Source organism: Pantherophis guttatus, chromosome 14 (assembly GCF_059756535.1).
Source record: "Pantherophis guttatus breed Tessera chromosome 14, ASM5975653v1, whole genome shotgun sequence".
Classification (NCBI taxonomy): Eukaryota; Metazoa; Chordata; class Lepidosauria; order Squamata; family Colubridae; genus Pantherophis; species Pantherophis guttatus.
The window spans coordinates 2,598,274-2,610,305 of NC_142076.1; the positions used below are offsets into that span (position 1 = coordinate 2,598,274).

The 12,032-nt window shown below is 46.0% G+C and overlaps 1 protein-coding gene across 4 annotated transcripts in view; it reads left to right on the forward strand.

The window, feature by feature from the left end:
* The first annotated feature begins 8,670 nt into the window (after positions 1-8,670).
* RBBP6 (RB binding protein 6, ubiquitin ligase) overlaps positions 8,671-12,032 on the forward strand; it is a 29,107-nt gene continuing 25,745 nt past the window's right edge. For all 4 annotated transcript variants that reach the window (XM_034420606.3, XM_034420608.3, XM_034420607.3 and 1 more), the window contains exons 1-2: positions 8,671-9,375; positions 11,884-11,983. In XM_034420606.3, coding sequence (XP_034276497.2) covers positions 9,210-9,375; positions 11,884-11,983 — 266 coding nt within the window. In that variant the 5' untranslated portion in view covers positions 8,671-9,209. The remainder of the gene's footprint in view (positions 9,376-11,883; positions 11,984-12,032) is intronic.

Genomic DNA, 12,032 nt, shown 5'->3' on the forward strand with positions numbered 1-12,032 from the left:
CGCCCTTATCAGCCGGCTAATTGCATGAATGTTTTTCTCCCTTGGATGAAGCCAGGAGATCAAAATTTCAGAGGGAGAAATCCCCTTTAATGTTCAACCAGCTCTCACCATTACAAGCCAGGTCAGCTTTTCATTGCAAGAAAAAATAATAAGATAAAAAATAAAAATAAGAGAAGAAACAATATTTGAGGGGCTGCCACAAAGAAGTGTGGGGGGGGGTCATTCTTTTCTCCACAGCACCTGAAGGCAAGACAAGAAACAATGGATGGAAACTAATCAAGGAAAGAACCAACTTAGAAGAAATCACCTGACAGAACAATTAACCGGTGGAAGGGCTTGCCTTCAGAGGTTGTGGGCACTCCATCACTGGAAGCTTTCAAGAAGAGACTGGACAGACACTTGTCTGGAATGGTATAGTCTTGCTTGAGCAGAAGGTTGGACTAGAAGACCTCTAAGGTCCCTTCCAACTCTGTAATTAAGTCAACCTGACCTGAACCAGGGTCACCGAGGCTCCAGGAAGCAGGTTCTGGGGCTGAATAGGGGGCTAGAATGTAGTACCGATAGTAAACATATTCCTTCTCCTGCCATTCTTGAAAATAAATCCCTATTAGTTTCCAATGCACAGGTTCAGCATGAGAGAGAGAGAGAGAGAGAGAGAGAGAGAGAGAGAGAGAGAGAGAGAGAGAGAGAGAGAGAAAGAAAGAAAGAAAGAAAGAAAGAAAGAAAGAAAGAAAGAAAGAAAGAAAGAAAGAAAGAAAAAAGATAGAGACGTTTCTCCCTTCCATCCAGGCAATGAACCGCTTCTTCAAATCTTTCATTTCTGCCCAGGGAGAACTGGATTAACACTTTTAACATCTCTTGAGTGCTCAGTCATTATTTATTTATAATTTCGATTTAAGATTCATGTCGTTCAGATATGATACCCTGCATTTCAGCAGATATAGACCTCTTTTTTTTTAACCGCTTGACTAAGACCAATTCACCCTTGCCCACATCCAGAGCTAAGAACTGAAAGTCAGTCATGTATGCTCACCCTCAACATCTCCCTTGTCACGTTTATCCGATATCAGAGTTGGCTATCACCCATTTTGCGGGATTATTAAATGCTTTCATATAACTGCCAGTATCCAGGATGTTCTGCTACAAAAAAGTAATCAATCATTTTGCAGCTCCTCCACAGGCCATTTATAATTCCCCTCACGGGAGCAATTGGTGGAAAATTCTACCTGCCTTAAAAGGGCTAGTATAATTCATACTGAATAAAAAAGGCCACACATGCCACAATTATGATCCACATCATAATTGTCAGGAAGGCACAACGCACTGTGTTTGGAGAAGAGAGGCTGTTATCATTCCCCTTGCGCTTCTCGGGTAGACAGCCTTTATGACCTGTGGACTGCAATTCCCAGAATTCTCGAGCCAATAAAGGGGCCATAGTTACCCACCTCTGCCCATGCTTAAGGACCCAGATGTTGTCATGCAGAAGAACCAGAGGAGCAGCACGCAAATGCCCGCCACCCAGAGAGCCTCTGTGTTCTGCCCCAGCTTCGGATTCCCAGAGAATGTGACACACACCAAGCTTCGCAAACACTGTTTAATTCCAAACAAACCTCTTTCAAGAATGCAGGCTTCCCGTGCAAAGGGTCCTTATCAAAGTTATTAAGAACAAAGTCCGACAAAGGTTGGCAACCAGCCCAGAAAACCAGATATGAGAAGTCGCTCGCTCTCAAAGATGCTCTGTAGTAATGAGACGTTGTTTCTAGCAAGAAAGCACTAGCTACGTGCAACTTAAATAGGCTAAGGGAGTGGCCAATTATCCTCAAGCCCTACTCTCAAGTAGACCTCCTCCTCCTGAGTAGCCACTCCTGCCTTTTGGCAGCCCTGCGTGCCCGAGCATTGAGGAGAGGCTCCTCCACTTCGCTCTCTCCACTGGAAGGAGCCTCTGGAGGTTCTGAAGGCCCTGGCTGAGTCTCTGCCTCTGGCATCACATCCTCTTTGGCCTCCTCGCTGTCCAAAGCAAGCGCCGGCTGCGCAGGCTGCTGGCGCGACACCACACCAGCCTCCTCGTCATCGGGATCAGCCACGATCCGCGCAGGCCGCTAGCGGGCCACAACACTCTGCCTGCTTCTAACGCAGTGGCCCTGATCCCAGCTTTGGATCCCACTCTGACCACTGGATCCAAGGTCAACGGTATCAGCAGTAGAGTCTTTCACGTTTTGGGTTTTATAATCTCCCAGGACCCTTAACATTAGAACCATCATTAAAAAGGCACAACAAAGGTGGTTTTTCTTCCTGGGTGAACTCAGGAAGGTCAGAAGCCCCAGGAGCTGCTGATACTCTTTTGCAAAGGAATTACTGAGTCTGTTATTTGTACTTCTATAACTGTGTAAGGCCCGGCCTCTCCCCCTTACTCAAGAAAGTAAAGACTCTTGAAACTTAGAATTTCAAAAGGAACCTTTTATTGAAAAGGGGTGATAGCAAGGCAGATTCAAAGCAGGCTCTGAGGTCCCTCAGGACATAAAGCTAGGATAAAAGAAATTAGGAACCCCTCCCAACAGTCCGATGTGGATCCAGCCAATCCACAGGTGTGAAGATGTTATTGTACCGGCTGCTCTGAGAAAGAGATAAGAGAACTTTCTCAGGGCCATCTTCCGGTGATGTAGTCCATATAGCCCACCCTCCCCTTACATTCCCCAAGAGGTGAGAAAGGCACCAGGCAACTGTTATAAATCAGGTGAAAGGTTATACAAGAATGCAAGCAGGGTATGGGATACATAGAAAGGAAAAGAAAGTAAATGTATCAAGTATAAAATCCGCAGAAGAATGGCAGATCACGTATCTGACAAACTGTCTGGTTTGGTACAGCAACTAAACAGGACAGGTAGAGACTCCAACTGAATACTCAAGATTGCAGAAAGAATAATTGCAACCAGTCTACCTTCCACAGAAAACCTATATACTGCATGGGTCAGAAGGAAGGCTGAGAAGATACCTGCAGACCCCTCACATCCTGAACATAAATTGTTTCAATATCTCCCCTCCGGATGGCATTATAGGGCATTCATTGCATCACGCAAAGACAAGTAGACACAGGGATAGTTTTCCCTTTCATGCCATCACTATGCTGAACGCCTAATTCTTACAGTTCTGTCTAAAGTGTGTGAATATTAACCTATAGTTAGTGCCTGTAATATTATGTATCATCTTTAATTCCCCCTTTTGGTATTTTTTTATATTTTTATTGTTATCTCTTTTTTTCATTAAACATGAAACTCAGTCAACTGAACATTCATAAAATGCATCATAAATACCACTGACTGGTGCTAATGGTTGATACGGGTTGCTGCCAGCGTCCTAGGTATCAACCAAGTATCTTCTTAAAATGTACGATGTTCCGAGTAGCGCAGTTTTTTGCAGTTCCGCTGGTGTTATTGCAGGAAGCTGCAATTTCTTGATGTATTTTGTGCCCCGATGACAATGGGTATCACTGTTATATGTTTCATCCAGAAGAATAGAATAAAACTTTATTATGGTCATCGACCAGCAATAGACATACAATAAATTAAAAATAATAGACATTAATCGTGAATAATAACATCTGTTATGAAAATACATGATCTCAAACCTAATTTACATGCGTGTAGAGCCGATAAGTATGTGAGTAAATGTATTGTTATAGATATCTCAAAAAAATTGGCACCAGTTAACATTATAATTCGGTAACCAATTTTTTTCTTGTGGACATTGCAGCGACACTGTTTCATCCATAGCCATGTAGTTTCGATGGCCAGGTCGCAATATTTCATGATTTTTGCCAATTCTTTTCTTTGACTCTGGCATCTCCTGGTACAGCGCTATCAATAAACTGATGCTTCGGCCCTCCACAACCGTGATATCTGGTGTGTTATATTCCAAATGATGATCCATCTGTATTCAAAACATTATTTTTCCTATTTTGTATTTTGTATTTCTTATTTCTTATTATTATTCTGTCACTTTGCACATACACTGAGTGCTTTTGTACCAGAGACAAATTCCTTGTGTGTCTAATCACACTTGGCCAAATGAAGTGTTCAATTCAATTCAACAGAGTTACAAGAAGTCTGGTACTCTAGGCTGGGTCTCCCATTATGTGGGAGCTAGAATAGCTGGTTCTATTCTTCATCCAAATTGAAACTGGGATTAGAAAGCTAACAGGCAAAGAGTCTGGGACTTACACTCTTGATAACATTCATTATTTATGAAAAATATACATCATCCATCCATCTCTCTATCTGGTGACTCTCGGCAAGCACCATAAAAATGACAACATAAAACATTAAAATAATATAAACGTTAAAATTATTTTTTTTAAAAAGCCGATATAGGGACCACTCTATATCGGGATGGAGCAGGGGTGAAATCTACTTACCTTCCTTACTGGTTTGGAAGTTCACATGTGCGCGCAGACCTTCTGTGCATGCGCAGAAGATAAAAACACATTACTTCCTGGTTAAAACCAGGAAGTAACAACACCGGGGAGGGTAGGTGGAGCTTTGCTCCGCCATCGCTACCAGATCACCGAACCACCCGCCACAATTGCTACCGGATCGCCTAATCCGGTCCAAACCGGGAGCATTTCACCCCTGGGATGGAGGTGGGCCTTCTTTTAATCCATTAACCACTTCCAGTATGGAAGGTCCCCATCAGGACCCCAGGCCAAAGGTCAGAGCCAGGTTTTAAGGCCCTGTCAATATACCTTTATTTACAAAAAATGCTTTCATTAGGACCAGAAACTGCAAACTCTAAGATTGTGTGTTTCTTCGTGTGTGCACCAGATCCAGGGCTCAAGGGTTAAAATATTACTTTCCCCTGCTTCACAATAGCAATAACAATAGCACTTAGACTTATATACCACTTCACAGTGCTTTACAGCCCTCTCTAAGTGGTTTACAGAGTCAGCCTCTTGCCCTCAACAATCTGGGTCCTCATTTTACCGACCTTGGAAGGATGGAAGGCTGAGTCAACCTTGAGCCTGGTGAGATTCCAACTGCCAAATTGCAGGCTGCCATAAGAAGTAGCCTGCAGTACTGCACTCTAACCACTGCGCCACTGTGGTTCAATGGTCTAAGAGCGCTCCCTTTGTGATGGAGGAGCAGTTGAGACCAGTGCCTGGTGAGGATCAGGTTTCCCAGACCCCGTTTCTCATCTCACCTCACCTGGGCCTCACGGACTTCATAAACGACCTAGGTTGGAGAGAAGAGGCTGGAGCCAAGGGCCCAATCAGCCACTGCTCTGGGCCGTTTGGGGAAAGCAGAGCAGGGTACCATCACATTTGGGAGCCACGTTCTAATCCTCCTCAGGTGGTGTCCTTGGAACACCTCCTCTCTTGGATAATTATCGGGGGAAATAGGAAGAAGGAGTCCTGCGTGCATTGCCTGGACCTCTAATAATAAAAGCAAGATATAAATTTAATAAACTCTATTTGTCACAGATAGGATGTGCTGAGATGGCTTCTCCAGCCCCCACCTTAATTTGTAAATAATTCCTTTGGACAAACCACCTGTCTTAACGTCTATGGAGATTCTCAGTCATCCAAGTCCTGGTTGTCCCAAAGGTGCTTTTTCAAAAGGCAACTGGATTTTCTGGTTTTTCTTTGAAAATGTTTCACATTGTCATCAGAACCGAAGAAGCTTCTTGGATGAAAAGCAAAATGTCTTCAAGGGAAAAAAGAAAGTAAGTACAGTTGCCTCTTGAAAAAGCACCTTTAGGACAACTGTGACCCGGATGACTGAGAATCTCCATAGACTTAATAGTGGCTTGTTCAATAAAACAAACCATAGCTTAGTTCAGGGGTCAGCAACCTGTGGCTCTGGAGCCGCATGTGGCTCTTTCACCTCTCTGCTGTGGCTCCGTCACTCAAAATATGCATCACAACCGCCAATGTGCGACACCCACCAGCACGCAATTATTGAGCTTTTCAACCCCCCGATAGGCTGGGGTGGGTTCTAAAAATTTTTACTATCGGTTCTGTGGGCATGGCTTATTTTGTGGGCGTGTCTTGGTGGGGGTAATGTGACTGGGTAAGCGTGGCCAACTTTTTTTTTTTTTAACTTTTAAAAGCATTTTTTCTACAACCTTAACGAGGTTGCAGAAAAAAAATGCTTTTAAAAGCCTCTGTCGATCAGGCAATTCAGCTGGGATCGCCAGAGGTTTTTAAAGGCATTTTTTTCTACAACCTCTTTGACTGAAGGTTGTAGAAAAAATGCTTTTAAAAGCCTCTGATGATCCCAGCTGAGCCGCGCGATCATCAGAGGCTTTTTAAAAAACTTTTAAAAGCATTTTAAAAGCATCTGGATGGGGAGGAACAGGCTCAAGCTCAACCCTTCCAAGACTGAGTGGCTGTGGCTCCCGGCATCCCGATATAGTCAGTTGACTCCATCACTGACTATTGGGGGTGAGTCTTTGGCCCCCACTGAAAGGGCTCGCAATCTGGGAGTCCTCCTGGATAGGCAGCTGTCCTTGGAGGAACATCTGACGGCTGTAACCAGGGGGACTTTTTGTCAGGTTCGCCTGATCCGCCAGTTGCGGCCCTTTCTTGATCGGGATTCCCTGTGCACAGTCACTCATGCCCTCGTCACCTCTCGTCTTGATTACTGCAACGCTCTCTACATGGGGCTCCCCTTGAGGAGCACCCGGAGGCTCCAACTGGTCCAGAACGCAGCAGCGCGGGTAGTGACGGGAGCAGCGTGGCGCTCCCATGTAACACCGCTCCTGCGTGAACTGCACTGGCTCCCGGTGGTCTTCTGGGTGCACTTCAAGGTGTTGGTTATCACCTTTAAAGCGCTCCATGGCATAGGGCCTAGCTATCTTCGAGACCGCCTGCTGCCACCGACGACCTCCCATCGACCCGTGCGCTCCCAGAGAGGGCCTCCTCGGGGTGCCATCAGCCAAACAATGTAGGCTGGTGACCCCCAGGGGGAGGGCCTTCTCTGTGGGGGCTCCCACCCTCTGGAATCAGTTGCCCCCAGAGATAAGGAGAATCCAAGACCTCAGTGCCTTCCGCCGTGCCCTTAAAACCTTCTTTTTCCAACAAGCCGGGCTGGCTTAATTCTTTTTAAGTGTTTTTAATTGTTTTGTTTATCGTTTTAATTAATGGGGCCAAATTTATATATATATTTTTAACTGTATTTTAATATTTGTATTTGATGTTTTTATTTGGCTGTTCATCGCCCTGAGTCCTCAGGGAGAAGGGCGGTATACAAATTCAAAATAAGCTAAATAAATAAACTAATTTTTTTCAGTTTGTAGGTTGTAGAAAAACTGCTTTTAAAAGTTAAAAAAAAAAAGCCTCTGAAGAGGTGGGTGGGGTAAGCGAGCGGCAACCGGGCAGGGACTGGTTCTGGGGCATGGCCAGCCAATGTTATTACCGGTTCTCTGAACTATTACAAATTTTTACTATCGGTTCTTGTGAACTGGTGCGAATTGAGAGCAACCCACCACTGCCGGTAGACCAACCATGGCTAAATCCAAGAAAAGTAAAGTTTCAGAAGAAAACAGAACATTTAATTCAACTACATATGCTAGTTTTGTGGCCGCTCAAGAAATAGTCAGGGAAGGGAAGGGTTTTGTGGCTCCCGGTGTTTTCTTTTCTGTGGGAAATGGGTCCAAATGGCTCTTTGAGTGTTTAAGGTTGCAGACCCCTGGCTTAGTTTTTCAGTTATGGTGAAATTATCCACCATTCATTCAGAACCGAAGAATGAGAAGCCAAACGTCTTCAAGGAAAAACCAAGAAAGTCCAGTTGCCTCTTGAAAAAGCCCCTTTGGGACACCTGTCTTAACCAACAGCAGGAACGCGGGGGCTTTCGGGCTGGTTGCAGAGGAAGGACAGCCCCCCCCCCCGCAATCTCTAGCACTGGAAAGCCCGGGGGAAATTCCTTCGCTCCCCGCGCGAAGAGCCCACTTCCACGGCTCCCTTGACAAAGGCCAAAGCCGGCAGATCCTCTCAGCCTCTGTTTCTGCCCCCCACCCACCCAGGCAATGGAGACCCAGGTTCCCAACAGCCAGCGCAGCCGGACGGTGCAATGATGCGCTTCGAAGGAGGTTTTGGACGCGGGTCTCCGGCTGCCAGCAGGGCTTGCACCGCTCTCCGACGGGGAGCGAAGGTATCGAAGGGGTCTTGAAGGCGGGAGGCAGAGTCTGGAGACCCCCCGCCAGAGCATCGCGTCGCCCGAGGGCTCCACGCAAGACCCGCGGGGCTGTTTTGGAGGGTTAGGGGGAGCCGGGCTGCCTCCTCCGCCGGCCGATGCGCTTCCTCCAAAGCCAGCGGACCGAGGAACCCGCCCCAAGGGCTGTGAACGGGAGAGCATCCCCACCACCCAGCCCGCCCAGGTGGCGCCTCTGTGGTTCTGCCCCACACAGGGACGGTCTAGATGGCCTCCCGGAGCCCCGCTGGTCCGCAGGGAGAGCCCCTCGCCCGGGCGCAGCAGAGCAAAAGCCCCTCGCCGGAGACCGGCAGCCCAAAGCGTCGCAGCCGCACCGAGAACCGCTCCGAGACGCTCCATGGAGCGTCGCGTCGTTGCCTGAAGCCGCGGCCCCTTTAAAAGGGGCCGGGCCGGCGGCCGGTCACGTGCCTCCCTGTCGGGGGCGGGCGAGGAGGCAAGAAAGCGGAAGAGCGGCTTTTCTTCCTTTGTCATAATGCGCTGGGTCACGTGGGACCGCAGGAGCGCGCTGTGACGCCTGCGCACTCCGGTGCCTGGCTCGCCCTTTACAAGCGCGCGTTGTGCGGCCGGGGAGGGCGGCTCTTCCTCGCGCGCCCCGCTCTTCTCCCTCTCCCACCCCCCCCTCCGCAGAGCCCTGCGGCGACCGGCTGGGAGACCCCGGAGCGAAGGCGGAGCTGCCGGAGCGTTAGCGAAGCCTCAGAGCCGTTGCCGCCGCCGTTACGAGGAGGCCGTTGAGGCTGCGATCCGCCGAAGAGGAGGTGGAGGACAGAGGACGACGACGACGACGACGAAGGAGGAGGAGGAAGCGAGACGAGTCGCTGCTGCCGCCGCCGCCGCCGAGAAGAGAGCGAGGCCGAGAGCGGAAGAGGAGGAGGAGGAGGAGGGAGCCGCCGCTTCCGCGGCCATGTTGGAGGCCTAACCGGCCCAGCGCCGCGCCTGACAGGAGCCGCGGCGGGCGAGGCGGCCTCTGAGGGAGCCCAGGAGGGGAGGCCCGCCCGCCCGCCCGCCATGTCCTGCGTGCACTACAAGTTCTCGTCGAAGCTCAACTATGACACCGTCACCTTCGACGGGCTCCACATCTCGCTCTGCGACCTCAAGCGCCAGATCATGGGCCGCGAGAAGCTCAAGGCGGCCGACTGCGACCTGCAGATCACCAACGCCCAGACCAAAGAAGGTAGGCCGGCCGGCGGGCGGTTGGGTGGGCACGTGGCGGGCGCCTCAGACCGGGAGCTGACGGAGCCTTTGTCCGCGAGACGGTTGAGCCTCCGGCGAGGAGGCCCCGGCGGGGACGGGAGGTGGCGAGGGCGGCCCTGCGCCGGGCTTGGGGTGCCGCTCGAGTCCCGGTCCGCTTCTCCCCGCGATGGGCGCCTTCGGCCCGGCGAGTGGGAGTTGAGCGGCCTGCCTGGACGGTTCCTTCTGGGGCCGCCCAGATCTCGAACCCGGGACGTGACTGGGCCGCCGACAATGTCGGCAACGATATATATATATTTCCCTAAAGAAAGCTGAAATCTGTAGGGAAAAAGAATGATCCAAAGTGAGGAAAAAACCCCCCACTTCCAGGAATAGCTCAGCTCAGTAACTTTGAGTGTTTAAAATGTATAAAGGATTCAGGATGATGTCATGAATAGGCCGAAGACGGACCCAAAATGCCATTATCGAGTGTATATATATCCTGTATAGATTCCTATCGGATTTACTTTTACAAATATTGTCGAGATGTGTTTTGGTGACACGAAGATTAACAGGCCTTTAACAGTGAGTTGGAGCGTAAATAAGAATTTCCGTGAATAACGTTTTAATTTTCTGTGTCTTGAAACGTCTAAAGGGATGAATATTAAAACCTGAATGTAAATAGGTTAGTTAGACAAATTGTCAGTTTGTAGGCTAAAGTAAAGCTGCCAGAAATGTGAATTGAAAGAGACTTTGGGATAGGACCAATTAAATCATTTCTCAGGTTTCACTATTTATGCTATACCAAATTCAATGTATGATTTTCAGTTCCCATTATCTATACAAACTATTTAGTTCATACAGAAAAAGTAGGAATAAACGTTTACAATGGAAAGGAAAGAAAACTGTCCAGTAAACAGTTTCTGTTATTCTTATACTGTGTCTTTAATTCATTCTTCTGATTCTAAGACTAGAATTCTAAAAAAGGAATTATCTGTTTTATCTGTATTGGTATTTTTTTAAAAAAAGACTAAAGAGATGCAAATATTGCCAGAGAGACGTAGCTGTTAAAGCAGGTATGATTGCAAGAAAATATGCTCTTTAGCTGTAATTATTAAGTGTAAATGAATGGATTTGTGGTCAGACCTAAATCATTGTTAAGGAAAATACCTGTAACTTCCTTTTTCAGTTTCCTCTTTTAAATCAGACTGATGGTGCCAGGTCTTGGCTTCAAGTATGAAGAGATTAATATTAAGTACCTATCCTGAACATATCATTGATGATAAAGATTAATTTGAATAACTTCTGAACAATTATTTAAATCATTTAAGGTTTTTAAAAGTTGTTTTCTAATAAAAGCATTATTCAAAATAATTATAATGTATATAATCAGAATTTGGAAGTAGATTTAAGTTTTAAAGCTAGGTATAGGCTAGATATTTCAGTTATGTATTCTGTTTCTCAAAATCATTAAATAGATTTCTGTTCATAGATCATAAATATTAAAGAACTGTTTGTCATACTATGATACTCCATCATCAAATCATTAGGAGGCCCAATTAGAACCAGAAGTTCATGGGGGAATGCAGAAACACGCTTACATTTGTTTCTTTTCTTATCACTTCTGCTTTTAAATCCGGACTCCTCCTCTTTACCCAGATCCATTCCAGTCACAAAATACTATTAAATTATCTTTGCCCCTTTCAAGAGAGGTAACTGACTAAATGATGCATTTTGCAAGGCTAATCTGCTCAGCAAATATGAAATGCAATTAAAACATGAGGAAATCTTTGATTTCTGTTATAATTTGTTTTCCAGAATTCTGTAAGGATTTTAAACATCCAGCTTAATTTTAAATGTTGCTTTTAATTCATCTTATGTTGTAATTAGATATGCTTTGTTAAAGGTTTCAAGCGTTCTACTTCGTTAGTTTGGCTGAAGTAGATAATAGCAAAAATACAACTGGTATATATGTAAAGGTATAATTAAAAGAGATGGAATAGTTAAATGCGGAAGATTGATGAAGTTATTTTAGTTCTAGTGTGAGCAGCCATTTGGTGATTAGAAATACTGTACATTTTTTTTCCTCACATTGAGGGCTGTGATGAATGAAATCTTTGTTTGGGGTAGGTGTATCTGCAGGACTGGTGTTAATGCTTCCATATTAAAATAATTGTTACATTTCTCTATTTTATTTCTTGGCATTCTGTGATTTGGAAGCTGTATGTCTCTTGCTTGTTGTCCATCACTCCCTAGATTACTGCGATGCACTATTACTTTCCTGGTGACAAAATTACCAAAACATCTATGGAAACTTTTAGGTTAAAATCCTTTGACGGTGCATTATGATGGCAACACAACTTTTTAATTCAATTAGTTATTTTTCATAATAGAAGGTGTTAATTACCCTGCCTGATTATGCCAAGAATTCCTGCGATTTGGTGCCTTACTGGGAGAAATTCTGCATTTCAAATAGGAATTCCTGCCAAGTGTATTTGTGTTTTCCTCCTAGAATATACTGATGATAATGCCCTGATTCCCAAGAATTCATCCGTTATTGTCAGAAGAATTCCTATTGGAGGAGTAAAATGTACAAGCAAAACATATGTCATGTAAGTGTTAAAAAGATTTTTAAGAAATAAGCTTGGGTTCTTATTTGAT